The sequence below is a fragment of the Temnothorax americanus genome, unplaced genomic scaffold (assembly GCF_048541705.1).
Source record: "Temnothorax americanus isolate GAGA-0224 unplaced genomic scaffold, ASM4854170v1 Scaffold159, whole genome shotgun sequence".
Taxonomy (NCBI): domain Eukaryota; kingdom Metazoa; phylum Arthropoda; class Insecta; order Hymenoptera; family Formicidae; genus Temnothorax; species Temnothorax americanus.
In genome coordinates this window covers 72,278-88,921 of record NW_027509296.1, presented here as the reverse complement: position 1 = coordinate 88,921, position 16,644 = coordinate 72,278, and the positions used below count along the sequence as shown (strand labels likewise).

The following is a 16,644-nucleotide window of genomic DNA, read 5'->3' as shown; positions in this document are numbered from 1 at the left end:
TTAATTTTGTTAAGAAATATATTTCTATCAATTTTTTAAACAATTGCGTTGTAATAAAAATAAATTATAATCAAATTGCGTATTTTATAATTAAATCTTGTGTTACTTTTTAACTTACCTATTCCAATTATAAATTTGGATGTTGATATGTATAGCCTCCTTAATTAAACTGCTTTGTAACAATATACCTTCTGCCATCGGAACATCCCCTGCCAGTAAAGCCATTTCCGCATGTCTCTCTGTAGCAGTAGGCAAATTCTACAAACAATGTACGGATTTTTTTATTTTAGATCATCTTAATAAAAATAAATAAATATCAATAGATAATTTAATTACCTTGATATATTTAATATAATCTACTTTATCAAATCTACAAATAGCAGCGTAAGCTTCTTCTGCAGCATGCAGTTCTCTATTATCAGTTGCTATGACAGCCATACAAGTCCATAATATTTCATTCTAATAACAATATAAAATAATTACATGTTACATCCTGTAATTTATTTCAAGCAAATAATAAAATTAATATATAAAGAAATGACATAAATTAATTAAATATAAAAGATTTTCCATATTTTTGTCTTACAAAGAAATACAACCAAGTGTCCTCCAATTTTAACAAGCCTTGGATATATTAAAATATAGAAAAAAATAAGTGACACATATTTTTTCATAAGTAATCAATGGCATATTAAAGGGATAAAATTCTCTCTCAAAAAAAAGTTTTTTTTCTGAATATCATCTAAACCATTATTTGGAATTACAAGGTGACACAAAAATTTGCAGAATTTTTTTAAAAACATTTAGCAACTACAAATCAGTATATAAATAAAAAAATCTAAATTTTGAACAGAACATAAATTAGAACATTAATAACAAAATTAAATAAAGAAAATTACAATAAATGTTTAAAATTGTCTCCTTTGTCATTAATACATTTTCGAAGCTGCTTCAGAAAATTGTTCACGATGGCCGTGCACTACTAGATGGTAATTTTATCCTAGTCACATCACAGGGCCACTTTAAGGGACTCCGTTGATTTAAAGCAAACTCCAAAGATCTTTTGCTCCAAAGTAGACCACGCGAAAAAAGGCACCAAACTCGTCGGATTTGAACCCGATGGACTTTTCCGTGTGGTCTATCTTGAAGCAAAAAATCTCTGAAGTTAGCTTTAAATCAACGAAGTCCCTCAAAGTGAACCTGCGACGTAACTGGAATGAAACTACCATCCAGCAGTGCGCGACCATTGCGAATAATTTTTCGAGTCAACTTCGAAAATGTATTAAAGCCAAAGGTAACTATTTTGAGCATTTATTATAATTTTCTTTATTTAAACCGAATATGAATAAGAGACATTTACTTTGCTAGAATATACACCGTTGACCAAAATTGATGTTCCATCTTATTATTGTTTACTCTTTAATACGCGTATTATTGCAATAAATATTACCACATGCCTCAATGGTCGAATTGGCACGACACCCTACACGGAATTGGGGAGGTTTCCAGGTTTGAATCTTGGCTAAGGTAATATTTTTACAATAAAATTAAATTAATTAAATATTTAGAATATTAATTTAGAAAGACCAAAATTATTGATCTGAAATGTCTTGACGATAATCTGACCAAAATCAAGTCGTATTGTCATGATAATAGCCAGACGAGTCGATTAAAAATTCTTAATTTTCTTCGTTTAATTTTGTTATTAATGTTCTAATAAAGTTTTATGTTCTGTTTTAAGTGTAGATTTTCAATTTATATACCGATTTGTAACTGCTTAGTGTTTTCAAAAAAACTCCGGAAATTTTTGTAACACCTTGTATATGCCCTTTTCGGAATTAGGGCCGAATTTTTGAGGCAACGCTTACTATCTACCCACTGCTACTCGAAGGTCGACGGTCGAGTCGTCGATCGCGTGTGTGACGCCGTGCCTTAGAAGGACCTTATATGAGAAATAGATCGTACCTTCCGCCAAATCGTTATTAAAACATTTTTCTTGCTAAATAATTATTTTTATAGAAAATAAAACACGAAGTTTTCTATTATTAACGTATTAAATATGTAATCTATTACATGTATACAGGATATCTCTAAAGTTTGACCCAGCCCCCTGAATCTCGGAAACGGCTTTAGATATAGAAAAACGTCAAAACACGTGTTCATGGTCATTTAGAAGACTACTTATTTTATACCAAAAGTTATTTTCTTTTGGCCTTCAGGGAAACGAGAGCGGGGGTGTAAATAAAAAATTTTAAATGGGAAGGAGGCTGTTGTTGCTTGTTTTAAAGATATAACGATGCGCCCCGGAATTGCATCGTTCCCGGCAAATATCAGCCGAATGCCGCCCGGGCGAACACCCGCCGGGCGAGACAAGGCACGATGTGTCCTTTTTGAATTTATTTATCTCGCGTATCAGGCCGCAAACGGACTTAGCGCGGCAACCAACTCGGAGCGCCGAGCGGTGCCGAAAACGGCCGAGAGCCACCGAACGCAATCGCGGCGTCGGGGCGCCGTACTTCCCGAACGCTCCGCCGCTCTATCCCGGCGGGCGCGATTGCCGTCGCGTATACCCCCGCCACGCCAACACGCCATCGCGGGCGTATATAAACCGAGCAATGTTGCTAACTTTTAGATTTCGCTGTGAGCCAGCAACCGATCCGACCGATTTTCCGCTGCTCACGGATCCCGAAATCCCACAGTCAAACAACCAGGAGATAGAGAGTGTTCTCTGCTTCTGCTGAGTGAAGTATCTAGGCAGTTGACTCAAACTTCCATCCGCACACTTGTGACACCGGAGTGAACCAGGGTAAGAGAGTTCTTCTCTTACTCGCCAAAGGTTTTGGCCACACGGTGCCGCCTCCCGCCTACACGATTCGATGCGCCAGGAGATAGAGAGTACTTCTCTATCTCCGCTAAAGGTATTAGCCGCTCGATATCGCGTCTAATCACGCTCCAGCCGCGCGCTTACCGCCAACGCTATCCAACTTGCGATACCGCGTCGTTCACACCGTGATCGTACACCGTGCCTCAGCAAGCCCGCGCGCCCGCCAATCCGCGAACTCCGCGATCTCTATATATCACTGCCATCGTAACCACATCCACGATCTATTGTACATATCTGTTTACTCCGCGATCTCTGAATATCACCGCCAATGTAACCACGTCCGCGATCTATTGTACATATCTGTTTACTCCGCGATCTCTATATATCGCCGCCCTCGTAACAGTACTCGCGATCTTTTGTACCGCCTCCGCGATTACCTCAATGTATTCACATTAATTGAATAAACCCTATTACGTTTTTGTTATATTTTAACCGAGTCTTGTGTCTTCCTCCGCGCCTACTCCGAACCCTGACCAGCCGCGAGCTAGATTCGCGCTTCGAAAGCTAGGTTGTTTTAAGTTTCTGTTTGCAATAAAACTACAATTAAGATTAGATGAAATGGATTTGTCTGTCGGTACTAAAAATAGGGTCGCAAGATAAACTAAGAACCCAGCACCCTAATAAAAGAGAAATCGGCGATAGCCGAAAAACAAAATACGTGACTGGAAGAAACGATGGGTTACACCTCCAATAAGACAGTGGGGGCCTTACGAGGGGACTCACCAATGGAAAACCGGAGAAATCGATAACCGTCTTTAGCTTTCTAGGATAGGCGAAAACTGAGAAATCCACCTCTTGAGTAAGAAACATCCTGCCAATAAGAAATCCTCAAAACAAAAACCAGACACATCCCACACGAAATCCACCCCTTCCATTCTTTGAACTTTCTTATATAAATCACGACATCGCGTGACTCCCTTTCTTAGTTCAACTTCTCTTCAGACAGTTCACATCTTTATCCCGGTTCATCTCTTCCCTCCGGTTCATATCTTTAGTTCAATTTACTTCCCTTCTCTTCCATTTTATGAACGGTATCACATTCAAACCCGATCTTGAGTTAAGTTAAATTCTGTGCACAAACTTAAACTTATTGAGTATCGACACTATCGACGAAAACCTATCCACAGGGCCCAAAAAGATCCAGCCAGATTGAACGTAACACATCAACAAGTAGTAAGTCTTATTATCATTGTTATTTATCGGCGGACGAGGTATTCCTTTTCATTATTCCGGGTTAGCTGATTCATCGGCGGACGCGGGGTATTCCTTCTTATTATTCCGGGTTAGTTGATTGACGTCGGTGGACTCATATTATTTCCTCGTTTTTGCTATCGCGGGTTTTTGGTCGATCGGCGTAGGCACTGGATTTGCGGCAGTCGTTGGCGTTGTCGCGGGTCTGGCTGACTTGTCGGCCTTTGGCTTCCAGCGTCTTCGTCGCTGTCGCGGATTCGGCCGGTTCGCTGTCACCTTGAACTCATAGCATTTTCTTCGCTTAAACTAGAAGAGTTTCCTCCCCTCCTTTTTTTATCTCATGCCTGAGTAAAATCCAACATAATAGTTATTTTAAATTAAATGAATTATATTTCTAATAACATATATGTTTTATTAAACGTCAATTAAATCGACGGAATCGACGGAATAGGCTGGTTATGGAATCAGTAAAATCAAACGTCTTAAAACCTTAAATAACCTTAACCTTTATTCCAATGGCGGTCCTTAATTATTTTCCATGCATAAATTTTGTCTCTCTATTTTTACCCCGCAAATATTTCTTTATATTTTATTTTTAATTGCGACTTAATTTAGTTTCAAATACACATGTACACCACACGTACATTTAGCTAAAGAATTATGTAATTCAATTCTGATCTCGATTGTAATAATAGCGGGCAAGATGTTCATTGAATAGGTTTCCCCTTCAAAGATCCTGCCTGATCACCCCCGCACCAATGTAACACCCGCGAAAAGTACACAAACATACACCTTACACATATATTCCACACTTAAATATATTTTAAATGTTTTCAATCACACGTTTAATTTGTCTTGTTCTCACTTATTGTAATATTGATAGTTTACTCAACTTATATTTTTAATAAATGTTTTAGTTGTGTTATATAAATACATTCCCATTTATTTATAACCACACCCCGCTACTCTTCTCCCTCTCGAAATCGCACGAGGTCCGATCCTGAGTTAAAGGGATTGAATTCCCTGACTCGAAAGAGGACCGACGATTGCACCGCTCACAGAAGGCGTCCTATCGTCCCTACGGACGTTGACCCTTCTTATCGAAAGTGCGTTCGGCTCGCACCACGTGCCTCAGAGCGTGTACCTGCGAGCAACATTTGCAAGTATCTAGTTGCGTCCTTCCTTACCCTCTGATTAGCCTTTCCTTTGTTTCCCAGATTTTCTTATCTTAGTCCCGGGGTTGGACGTAAGTACATACGCGACTACACAACGTCCCATCCGCGATTCAAACGTACTGGTGCATACGTAACTCTTGTATCTAACGCCGAGCACCGTAGAATCAATCCTTGTTTGTTACGTAGCGCTCCATCCGCGAATAAAGCTTGTATGTGCTTGTATGTAAATATGCGATTCATGTAACTATCACCGATTACCACAGAACAAATATTTATTACTGCAACTTGAAAACCGAGTTTTGTGTCTTCCTCCGCGCCTCCAAACCCTGACCAGCCGCGAGCGAATCCGCGTTTCGGAAGCTAGGTTGTTTTAAAAATTTAGTAAAAAGAAATTCTTTGATGAAAACCGCAGGTGGTTAAAAGTGGGGGGTCAAAGTTCCGAAAGGGCCTTTGTACCTCGATTTTTTTACTCATATTAGGAAAGTCATAGAGAAACAAACTTTACAGCAAATTGTTCCTCTTAGGCCCAGTTTCACACAAACATCGGTTTACTTTTAACGTTAGAATCTCACTCTTCGTCTCTTTCTAGTCCCCCTTAGAAAGAGACAAAGAGTGAGTTAACTTTAAGTTAAAAGTTAACCAAAGTTTAGGAAACTGGGCCTTAGTAAGTACTATTAAGAGCATTCTTTGGATTTTACTTTTGAAACTCCCAAGTTTTGAGAAGTTTTGGGGGGCTAAACGACTTTCATTGAACTTGATACATAGCGATCAAAAAGCGAGAGAAAGTCTATCATGTAAATATCAATTTAAAGTTAAGAATCCACCGACTATACAATGAGCCCAAAATGAAGCGGCGCACAGTGAGCCGATACCGGTCAAAAACTGGACAAAATTTAAGACTTTGTGTAAATGAAAAAATGCATTTTTATAAAGGGTTTTTGAGGTCACTGAATTCGAATTTAATCTTAAAAGTATCCGTTAGATCCCCGCTCTCGATGTAACCTAAGGTCAACGTAAACATGACGGGGATCTGATCCCTATGTGAGTATGTATGTGTGCGTGCGTGCGTGCGTGCGTGCGTGCGTGCGTGCGTGCGTGCGTGCGTGCGTGCGTGCGTGCGTGCGTACGTGCGTGCGTGCGTGCGTGCGTGCGTGCGTGCGTGCGTGCGTGCGTGTGTGTGTGCAGAATGGGTACAAAATTATGAATTTTTGTTCGATATAAAACTTTCTAATTTTTAAATTAGAAAAAAAAATTGGTAAAGATATTCTCCGCATATTTAAAGAATGGATCGATGCAAATTACAGAGCCATAAGAGCCACATCAAAGTTACAATTCTTACAACTTTGTAAATATCACAATTTGACTCCAGCGCATCTTAATTATATGTATAATACTGTCTTAAACCTATACGATTCACGCTCCATAAGAAAGCTTGAGAGTTTGTTAAACAAGTGCAGAACGAAGACTTTACGCATTGAAATTTTGGACCTATATAAAATTATCCACGGCTTACGACAAGAAACTTCCTTCCTGTCCCGTAGATTGTCCAACTGCTTACCCGCTCGCATTTGGAACGACATTACTAGACACTACACGGTTCGGTTTTTTAACTTACAACGAAGGTTAACGCAAATACACCAAAGCAAATTTGCTTGGCTAAAAAAGTAATCTCAATTTAACCAAGCTTACTCTTCTAAACCGATTGCATACTACTGGGCCATTGATAACAACAATCCAGGTCGCATACATTATGCACAAAAATTACCGGAGGGAAACAGTAATAGAACCTTTGTAAAAACTTTTATTGATCCCATAAAGTTTACAAATAACACATCTGATCCTTTGAGCCATACGAACGATAAATGGTTTATCTTTCAGATACGGTTATCCCTCCAGAGGTCACAAACCTCCTACAATTAGGTGGCAACTTTTGCCTTCCAATCAGCTTTAATAAAAAGAAAGTTATTCACGAATTTATTAAAGATGTGGAAGGTAATACAAAACAGTGTAACATAAGAAATCTTATAAAGATTTGAAATAATTTTATCTCACAGTTCCATCGTTTCTTACACACCACTCCACCAAAAAATATCACGAACGATAAAATGTTTGCAATGCACAAATATTCTCAACGCTTTGTTCATGAGAACCTGAACATTATTTTCACACGAGCGGATAAAGGGAACGTCACGGTTGTCATGAATAAAAATGTATATATACAAAAAATGGAAAATGCGTTACAAGATCTTAGTACGTACTCAGTTGTAAAAAAAGACCCTTCGAAAATTATTAAAAACAAGTTAAATAACCTATTAAAAACATGGGTAAGGAAAGAATACATTTTCCAAAAGAAAGTTTATTCTCTCCGCTCGAGCGACTCAATCCTTCCTAAAGCCTATGGTCTTCCGAAAATCCATAAGGAAAACTATCCTTTTAGAATTATTGTCTCTTTTGTTAACACTGCACTATATAGCTTCGCCAATTATTTACATCAAATTATTTCTGAAAGCATACCTAAGACTGACAGTCACGTCAACAACAGTTTTGACTTGTATAGCGAACTCTCCGGCAAAAAGATTCTAAGCAACGAAGTGTTAGTGTCGTTGGACGTAGTTTTGCTTTTCACAAATGTCCCCATAAGTTTGGCACTTGAGGGCATCAGCAATAGATGGGATTACATAAAACAAAGAACGAAAGTATCAAAAAAAGAATTTATTATGCGATAAAATTTGTTCTTTCGTCAACTTTTTTCACATTCAATAACGTTATATACAAGCAAACCCATGGATCACCAATGGGATCACCGCTTTCTCCAATAATTGCTGATGTGGTCATGCAGGACTTGGAACAAAAAACGTTAAAAATGTATCTTTATCTATTTATCGCAGATATGTTGATGACATATTTATGTCCGCGCCGTTGAACAAGATTGATTTTATCCTGAATACTTTTAACAGCTATCATGAGCGCCTAAAATTCACTTTAGAATACGAGAATAACCGTTGTCTTAGTTTCTTAGATTTGTCGGTGCAGGTAGTAGATAACACCATACAAATCGACTGGTTTCACAAGAAAACGTTCTTGGGTAGATACTTGTCATTTTTTTCAAATCATCCTATTTGCCATAAAATAGGCTGTATCTACAGTTTTTAGTTGACAGAGTAATTTTGTTATCTCACCCTATATATCACAAGAATAATTTAGAAATGGTCATCGAAATATTACTGGACAATGGTTAACCTCTCAATTTAATTTAAAAAAAAATAAACACCAGGCTCGACAATCTGATTAATGGTAAACTTAGAAACAATATAAACAACTCAATAGATTCGAGCGATGTTAATAGAAAATTTATAGTGATCCCATTTGTCAACAACATATCTGAAAAAAAGCAACATTATTATTCAATAGAAAGGAACACATAATTGGCTCTAGATGCCTTAATAAATTAAGTAGCATAATCAAAGCACAAAAAGATAAGAACTCATTAGCTACTAATAGTAATGTTGTATATAAGTTTGCATGTAAAGATTGTGAGGCTTCTTATGTAGGACAGACAAAGCGACAATTAAAAACTAGAATTAACGAACATAAAAATAATATAAAAATGGACCCATCCAGACACTCGGTCATTTCCGAACATATTAAAGAATTTAATCATTCTTTCTATTGGGACAACGTCAAAATAATGGATACGGAACCTAACTATTATAAAAGACTTGTCTCGGAAATGCTATATATTAAAGAACAAAAAAATAGCATTAATTTGAACAAGGACACAGAGTATTTGGATGAGTCATATTACAGTATTCTTAGCGAACTCACTGACATCTAACTATTTATTATTTCGATGACTAACCATCGTTACCTAATGAGAATGCTTGTCATTATTATTTGAGACGTAAGGGAGCAAACATCGATCACGAGAGCACTTAGTTTCGGACCACGACGCAATTCTTTAATTTGTAAGTCCATACTTAACAATCACATAGACTTTATCCCACTATTGAGACATCGAATTTCAAAATGTTTGTTAAACGGACTACAACGTTGATGGACTTAAGATTTTTGCCTTTTAACTTCTGACTTGGTTCGTTTTTGCCAACCAACGAAAAATAGATCATGGACTCTTCTTTGACTGCATACTTGCGAAATGACTATAGACATTCACATATATATAATTTTACTTTTTACAATAGACTCACAGTTATTTATATACAATTTTATTATTCATATACAAGTTTTAATATTCGAATGCTCTCATGTGAGATGTGACTCCAGACGGCTTTGTCATTTACTATCGAGAAATGTGTACTTTTTAATTTATTTTTTACTGTATTACTTTTTAACATGTTAATTTTCACTTTGCGCGACCCTATGTAATTTTTAATTTAAAACGGCTGAAGAAGACCCTGTGCGGTTGAAACGTTCCGTTGTATATAAGTATGTTTATTAAATTTACTTTAAATTGACATCTACGTGTTTGCTCGATTGTTGGCCTTTATTCCTATTTATTTTGACATGCGAGCGTTTCTTTATTTATCTATAAAAAAAAAAATAATCTGTGAGCGTGTGAAAATGGATTTTAAAGGGAAAAAATCGTATTATAAGATGCTTCCGACAGAAATGTGCGGGAAAAATTTCTCACTCTGCAATACTCCCATGAAAGAGGCCAAAATGACCTATTTTGACACATTTAAGTGCGATTATCTCCGAGACCTGACGTGATAGGCGAATTTTAATCGATTCGGATTTAGCGTGAAAAATTACATAGGAAACCACTCTCAATTCTTACACCAATTTCTGTAGATCTGTGTAATTGTTTGTTGGAGGGAAAAATGGCATAGGACTTTTTGACTTGATTTAACCTCAAAAATATGCTGTTGCAATAGTACCTCAATTTTTTAAATATTTGTGTATAAATAAAGGCTTTAAGGAGATGTATAAACAAGTATTTAAAAAAGTTAGAGTTTTAATTTGGACTCTACTGGGCCCAACATTGGTCCCGGACTCAAAATCTAATAAGATTATTTATTATTCCTATTTGAACTTTCCAACTTTAATCTGAAACATTTTTCCAATAAACCAATACTTTCTGAGAATTAGCTGTTCCGGAACTTTTGGCATGCACGGTATATTCGGGTTTCGAATAAAACCGACGCAATACTTTAGTTTTGAACTTTGTAGAAATTAAAATCTTGGCTGAGTTTTTATCCGTACGTTGCTATTAACAGCTGGAATTGTTTTTTCCTTTTGTTGGACGAACCCTCAAATGCATCGAAATCTTTTATCAAATCTGCCATAGATTTTATACTTATCTTCGCCCTCGAGTCTCCTGACAGCATGTCAGACTGTGGTGCTTGTCTCAATAACTGGTTCTCATGATATACTAATTCTCGTTCCATCAGGACCTTTTCTCTTTTCGTGAACTCCAATTTCCTTCTCAATATTTGTTTGACATCGGCCAACAACGCGTAGTTATGTTTTTCTGCACCTCTTGCCCTAACAGGTGTATCGTCTCCTACGACTTCTTTTTCGTTGTCGGTTGATGCCATCTTCCACGTATCAGAAGGATTAAAATTATTTAGCCTTATCACAAGTTCTCCCTTATTGCCGGCGATTTCAGAAAACAGTTGAAAAACATGTTAAGGACGAGAGACACGCAAAGAAGAATATATAACAAATTATATATAAAAGACTATTGTTCCTGAAGAAGCTTATTACATGGCGCTGCGGCCTGCGGCAAATGAAAGAACATTGAGTAAACATTAAAGAAAAATAGTAAAAGTTTTAAGTAAAAGACAAAATCAATGTATACAAGAAACGATAAGATGGCGACTCAAAACGAAGGTCCGAGAATGCTGGGATAGAAAATCTAAACGATATAACGGCACAGTATATATAGTAGCGACAGTGGACGTTTTTAATGGGTTCCAATTCCGTACAACCAGGAATATGACGGCCTGTATATATGACAAAGAGAAAGGTACTTCTCTCTTTTTCATTCTTAAACGTTCGTACGATCAGGAAGATGGCGGCGAGTCACGTGACCTGGCAACTACTACGTCAAAGATGCCAACGCTCACTATCGCTACTGTAAATATGTCAAGTTCAAAGTCCGAAAACGCTCACTGACTTGTGAGCGAAAAAATCGACCACAACGCGTTCTGTCATATTCAAAAAGACCACAAACGCAAAATTCGTATTGTAGCACTTTCAAAAACGCTTATAACGCGTCCTGTCAATGTGAAAATGCCACAACACGTTGTTGACGCTTATTGATACAGCCATGACGATATGTGTATGTTTTTGAACCTACTGCCTCCACGCATGCACATTCCACGTGAGACAAGTTGCCACATGGGTTTACAACTTTCCACGCGTGGAAAGTCCACGCATGTATTTTGCAAGGCACACTATGTGTCTAGTTTAACGGTAGTGAAGCCTTTCCCCCGCTTGTAAGCCCTTGTATGTAATAAGGCTAATTATTAATTTTCTTTATAATTTTTGATGAGTCATTTCGATGATATAAGTATTGCTCATAATTTAACGTTTTTAATTAGATTATTCTATGTTTTATTTTTATTTATTTTATATATTACATTATGTTCTGCTGTATCCTGTTTTAGACCGCACTTGAAAAGGGCTCGAACCTTGAGCCGAAACGTAGTGCATACTTTTGTACATATGGGCCAGTTAGTCGAGTAATAAATTAATAATTGCTGTTTAATCACTGGCGGACAAAGTTATTTTTCTATATTTATAATTTTATTTTTATAAAAAAATCCACATCGCGTCATGGCTGTATCAATAAGCGTCCACAACGTGTTGTAGCATTTTTACATTGCGTAAACGCATTATGAGCGTTTTTGAATGTGCCACGATACGAATTTCGCGTTGTGGCCTTTTTGAATATGCCACAACGCATTGTGATCGGTTTTTTTGTTCAGTAAGCGTTCTCGGTCTTTGAGCCTAACATATATACTGTGATAACGGTTGAAGGCTTTGAACGGTGGAAGCAGAGATTTCTCATCTATAAAACAGCATCAGGAACAGATCGCATGGCAGGCGACATACAAGTGTATTACTTTTGCATAGTATTGGTGATACCTGTATTGATGTGTACAACACATTCACACTGACAAAAGAAGAAAAAAAATTTATATTGTAATGTAACGGTTCAAGGATTATTTTGTCCCACAGAAAAATGAAAGTGCGTGAATTCACATGTATTTTTCACACGAAATCAGCACGATTGAGAGACTTTTGATGCATATTTGCATCAAATTATGCATATTACTGATTTAAAGAAACTGGGTGTAGATTACAACTTTGGAGACTTAAAAGAACGCTTAATAAAAGATCATGTAGTAGCAGGCATAGACAAATGGCTAAGACAGGCTGCTCAGAGAAAGTGGCCTAACCTTATAAAAAAAATGGTAATAAATAAAATCGCCAGTAAATAAATAAAAATAAAATCCAAAATTAAGCGACCCAACTGGTCAGTTCACATTTATTCTAACTCACAACGTTTCAAACATAATCTAGTCCTTCTCAAGTAAGATATTATAATTTAATAGACAACATTAGACATCATACGTCGCCAGACGTTGTATCCTAAACTACATCGTGCGAACGCCAAGCTAAATACAAGCTCGGTCTGTTTGAAAGGCGGCAATCTGTCCTTCCTCTTCTTAATTATACGATCTAATTTCTTCGGGACGGTAAGAAGTGTGTATGAGATCGACTGTGCAAATTGCAATTCTTGTTACATTGGACAAACTAAGAGACATTTAGAGACACGCATAAAAGAACATCAGAGCGACATCAAAGAACATGTCAATAATCATTTGGTTGTCACTAAATATCGTCTCACTCATAATCATGATTTCGATTGATTCAATCCAAAAGTTTTATATAAAGAAAGTCATTTCAAAAGAAAAGAGAGATCTTTGAAATGTTTTTTATCAAGAGATGCAAATGCACAGTCAACCTCCAGAAGGATACGGAGAATTTGCTTGCGATATATGATCGAATTATCGAGGCTGTAATATAGGTCTCCGAGTTTGGTTTGTTTTGCAGTATTTTTAGAACACGTCTAAATTCGCTTAGTTTCTGATTTCGGTTTATTCTACGGTACTTCGGAACGCGTCTTAATGTACTATATTTATTTGTCATTATGATTAACATTATCATTGTGACTTTGACTATAGCACGGTCCGGATATAGTGGAGAAAATGTACACTTTAATTTTCTTTACATTTTTACAATTTTTACAATTTTACATTTTTGTTTTTTTGACGCACCAAACATGTAAGTTTCCACGGTTCAATTTTGACATTTTTCTCGCTATTACATTTGACATACTAATATCTGACATATTCGTTTTTAGCTTGGCACGATGTAGTTAGGATACAACGTCAGCAAACATTTTGGTTGTGGGATGTTGCCAAAAGGGAAACAAATGCCAGCGGAACAATAATGCCAAAGCCAGGGCCTACTGTGTCCTCAGTTGATCTCCAATGTGAACTAAATCTGAAGAACATATTCCGCAGTCAAATTGACGACAATGCTGTGTATTTAAATAATCAACAACTGTATTGTAAAAGCTGTATTTAATCTTAAAGCCAACAGTGTATCCAAAGCTCGGATCTCGATCGCCGCTGTCGCTGTTCTGCTCATTCTAGCCAACCTAACGCAACTCTTATCACTATGTCATAGACTATGCAGATCGAATAGAGTCATAAACACAACATTTCTCTTCCTCCTTATTTTTAAGATTATAAATTTAATTTTTTAGGCGGTTTTATGACTCTACCCGATCGTGTGGTATAAACCTTGGGTGTAACGGTTTTTTTGTTAACATTAGGATTCGCATAAGCCGTTTCTTCTAAAGTCTGTTTACTGCTAGGAGTGCTAGGTATTTTAGTAATTGTATGTTCAATGTTAGTTTAGGGCCTTGGCACATAGAAAAACTTAAGCAGTTAAACTTAAGCAGTAAGAAATCAACGGTATGGATTCGCTACCGCTTAGAGCCGTGCCTTAAGTTCTTGACTGTGATTGGCTGATTTGCTTACTGCTTGAGTTTTACTGCTTAAGTTTTTTTATGTGTCCGGGCCTTTAGCCCCGCTATTATTATTGGAACTTAAATTAGTCACAATATCATTATCGGTTACTTCCGGTACATCTATCGGTTACTGCGGTACACACACGTCTCTTTTAATCGTTTCCTGATATGGGTTTACAGTTTACACGCATGTCATTCGCATGAACAGATTTGACGCTACCATTTATCTGTACTAAATAAGTAGAGTAAATAAGATATGAATAAGATAGAGTGAACAATCTTCACTATCTTGCCTTTCTCCTAGATTTTCAATTGCTTATTTTTTACATAGACTGGGTCATTTACTGAATACAATCGTTTTTCCCTTACATCGGAGCGTGTGCTTACAAACATTTCTATTAAGGATGGTTTAATCAAGTCAAATCTAGTTCTCGGTTTTGAATAGACTTTCTGCATGAGATTTTCCAGTTACAGTGTGGATGGCGTATTCCGATACATAAATAGGAAATTCTATAACCACGACAACCGACTTCTACTGATTTCCTTTACTTTTTCCTGAAATAAAAGTTTTTTTAACGTTTTTTTTTTACTATTTGGACACTTTTTTCTGCGCTGCCATTACTCTGAGGATGATATGGTAGTGACTTAATTGTCTTTATTCCATTTGCTTGACAGAAAGCGTTAAGCGGGGAGCACACACTTCTCCACAACGCATAATAAGTAAGCATAAGAAAACTGATTGGTCTATTTTCTTATGCACATGTGTATGAACCAATCAATTTTCTTATGCTTACGCATTATGCGTTGTGCAGAAGTGTGTGCTCCCCGCTTTAAATTCAGATAAATTAGATGGTGGGCCGTTATCTGGTACCAGTTTAACAGGTAGACCGTAAATTGAGAAAACTTCTTTTAATTTTAGGTTGGTTTCGTCGACAGTTGAATCTTGATCCATCAATTTAACGTCAATCCATTTAGACTTACTGTCGACTACAATCAATAAAGTATGTTTGCATTTGTAAAAGAAATCGATATTTATTCTGTAAAATGCATGTGGAGCAATAGGCCAAGAAAATAGAGTACTGTTATTTGAAAAATTCAAAGTTTGTTGACAATGACGCTATAAATTTTTCAACATAATCATCGTTAATTTCTGGCCACCAACAATATAATCTTATTAACATCTTTGTTCGTACAATACCTACATGCTGCTCGTGGAAGAGACTCAAGATTTTGTTTTGCAAGGCCTTTGGAATTACTATTTTATTACCTAATAACAAACAATCATTTTCAATAGACAATTCATGTTGTTTCGTGCGCGACCGAGGGACCCTCGGGACACGAAGTATGCCGGGACCATCCTGTCCAGGGCGCGGGGCAAGAACCAAGGACGTAGCGAAAAGAGGGTTCAAAAAACGCTCGCCGGGTTTTCTGACAAACACACTTTATTGCACATAGAGTATTTCTCGCATTCACGCACCCGAGCACCCGGAGCATTCGCGGGATGGCGGGACGGAAATCTTGAGTCGCTCCTTCTGTCTGCGTGGCTCGCGAAACGGAAATCTTGTAGAGCGGTAGATGACCGCCCTCGCGTCCGGAGATCTTGCTCGCGGTTAACGGATATCTTGTCGCGAAGCAGACGAGCGACCGCGGTCACGAGATGCGAGATGCTCAGGCTTTCTTGTTGTCTCGGGTACGCGATAGTGAGTTCGCTTTTTACACAATCACTATACGCTTTACATTCACGATGATGGTCCGTGTTCACGAACGGCGCGGCACGACAAAATGGCCGCGAGAGAGGGGTCGATATCGAGATCGAGCTCCCTTCGCTGAGTTATTGAGAAGTGCTCGCTTGCACTTACGCTCGGTTATCACGACACTTGTTGCAATCACGATACCCGGGGTGACTACAGGTGACGGTCTCGTTCGCCGTCTGTACGGTCTTTTAGATGAGGATCACGGTACCGCACGCGGTGATCACGTGATCTGTTTATGCTCGTGGCCCACTCGATTGCGGGCGACAACTCGTCAATCTCGTCTGACGAGAGATATTGCGCGACGACTAAGGCCGCTCGCGACAACACTTGTACGCTCGAAACTCCCTCGCACAGGGCGTCTCGCGTTCCCCAGTACCGAACTCCTCGCAGTCGGAAAACGGCTCACTCTTCGCGGCACGAGCGAAAGAGCGATTCGAGATGTTTCACGCGGCGATCTCACGGATGCGGCTCGCGATGAAACTTGATTACGGACTTCACGCACTGGCGGTCGAGACCACTCCCGATAGGCACAATGTCGCGAACGCCCGGCTCGATGTGTCTCTTGTCGCGGCA

General features: G+C 38.0%; 1 protein-coding gene across 4 annotated transcripts in view; it reads right to left on the bottom strand.

Annotated features, from left to right (window-relative positions):
- Positions 1-16,644, bottom strand: part of LOC143895423 (intraflagellar transport protein 80 homolog) — a 148,146-nt gene that overhangs the window by 91,655 nt on the left and 39,847 nt on the right. For 3 of the 4 annotated variants that reach the window (XM_077402490.1, XM_077402488.1, XM_077402489.1), the window contains exons 4-5: positions 337-459; positions 119-258 (exon numbers count right to left, since the gene is read on the bottom strand). In XM_077402490.1, coding sequence (XP_077258616.1) covers positions 119-258; positions 337-459 — 263 coding nt within the window. The remainder of the gene's footprint in view (positions 1-118; positions 259-336; positions 460-16,644) is intronic. The other variant, XM_077402491.1, reaches the window with a different exon arrangement.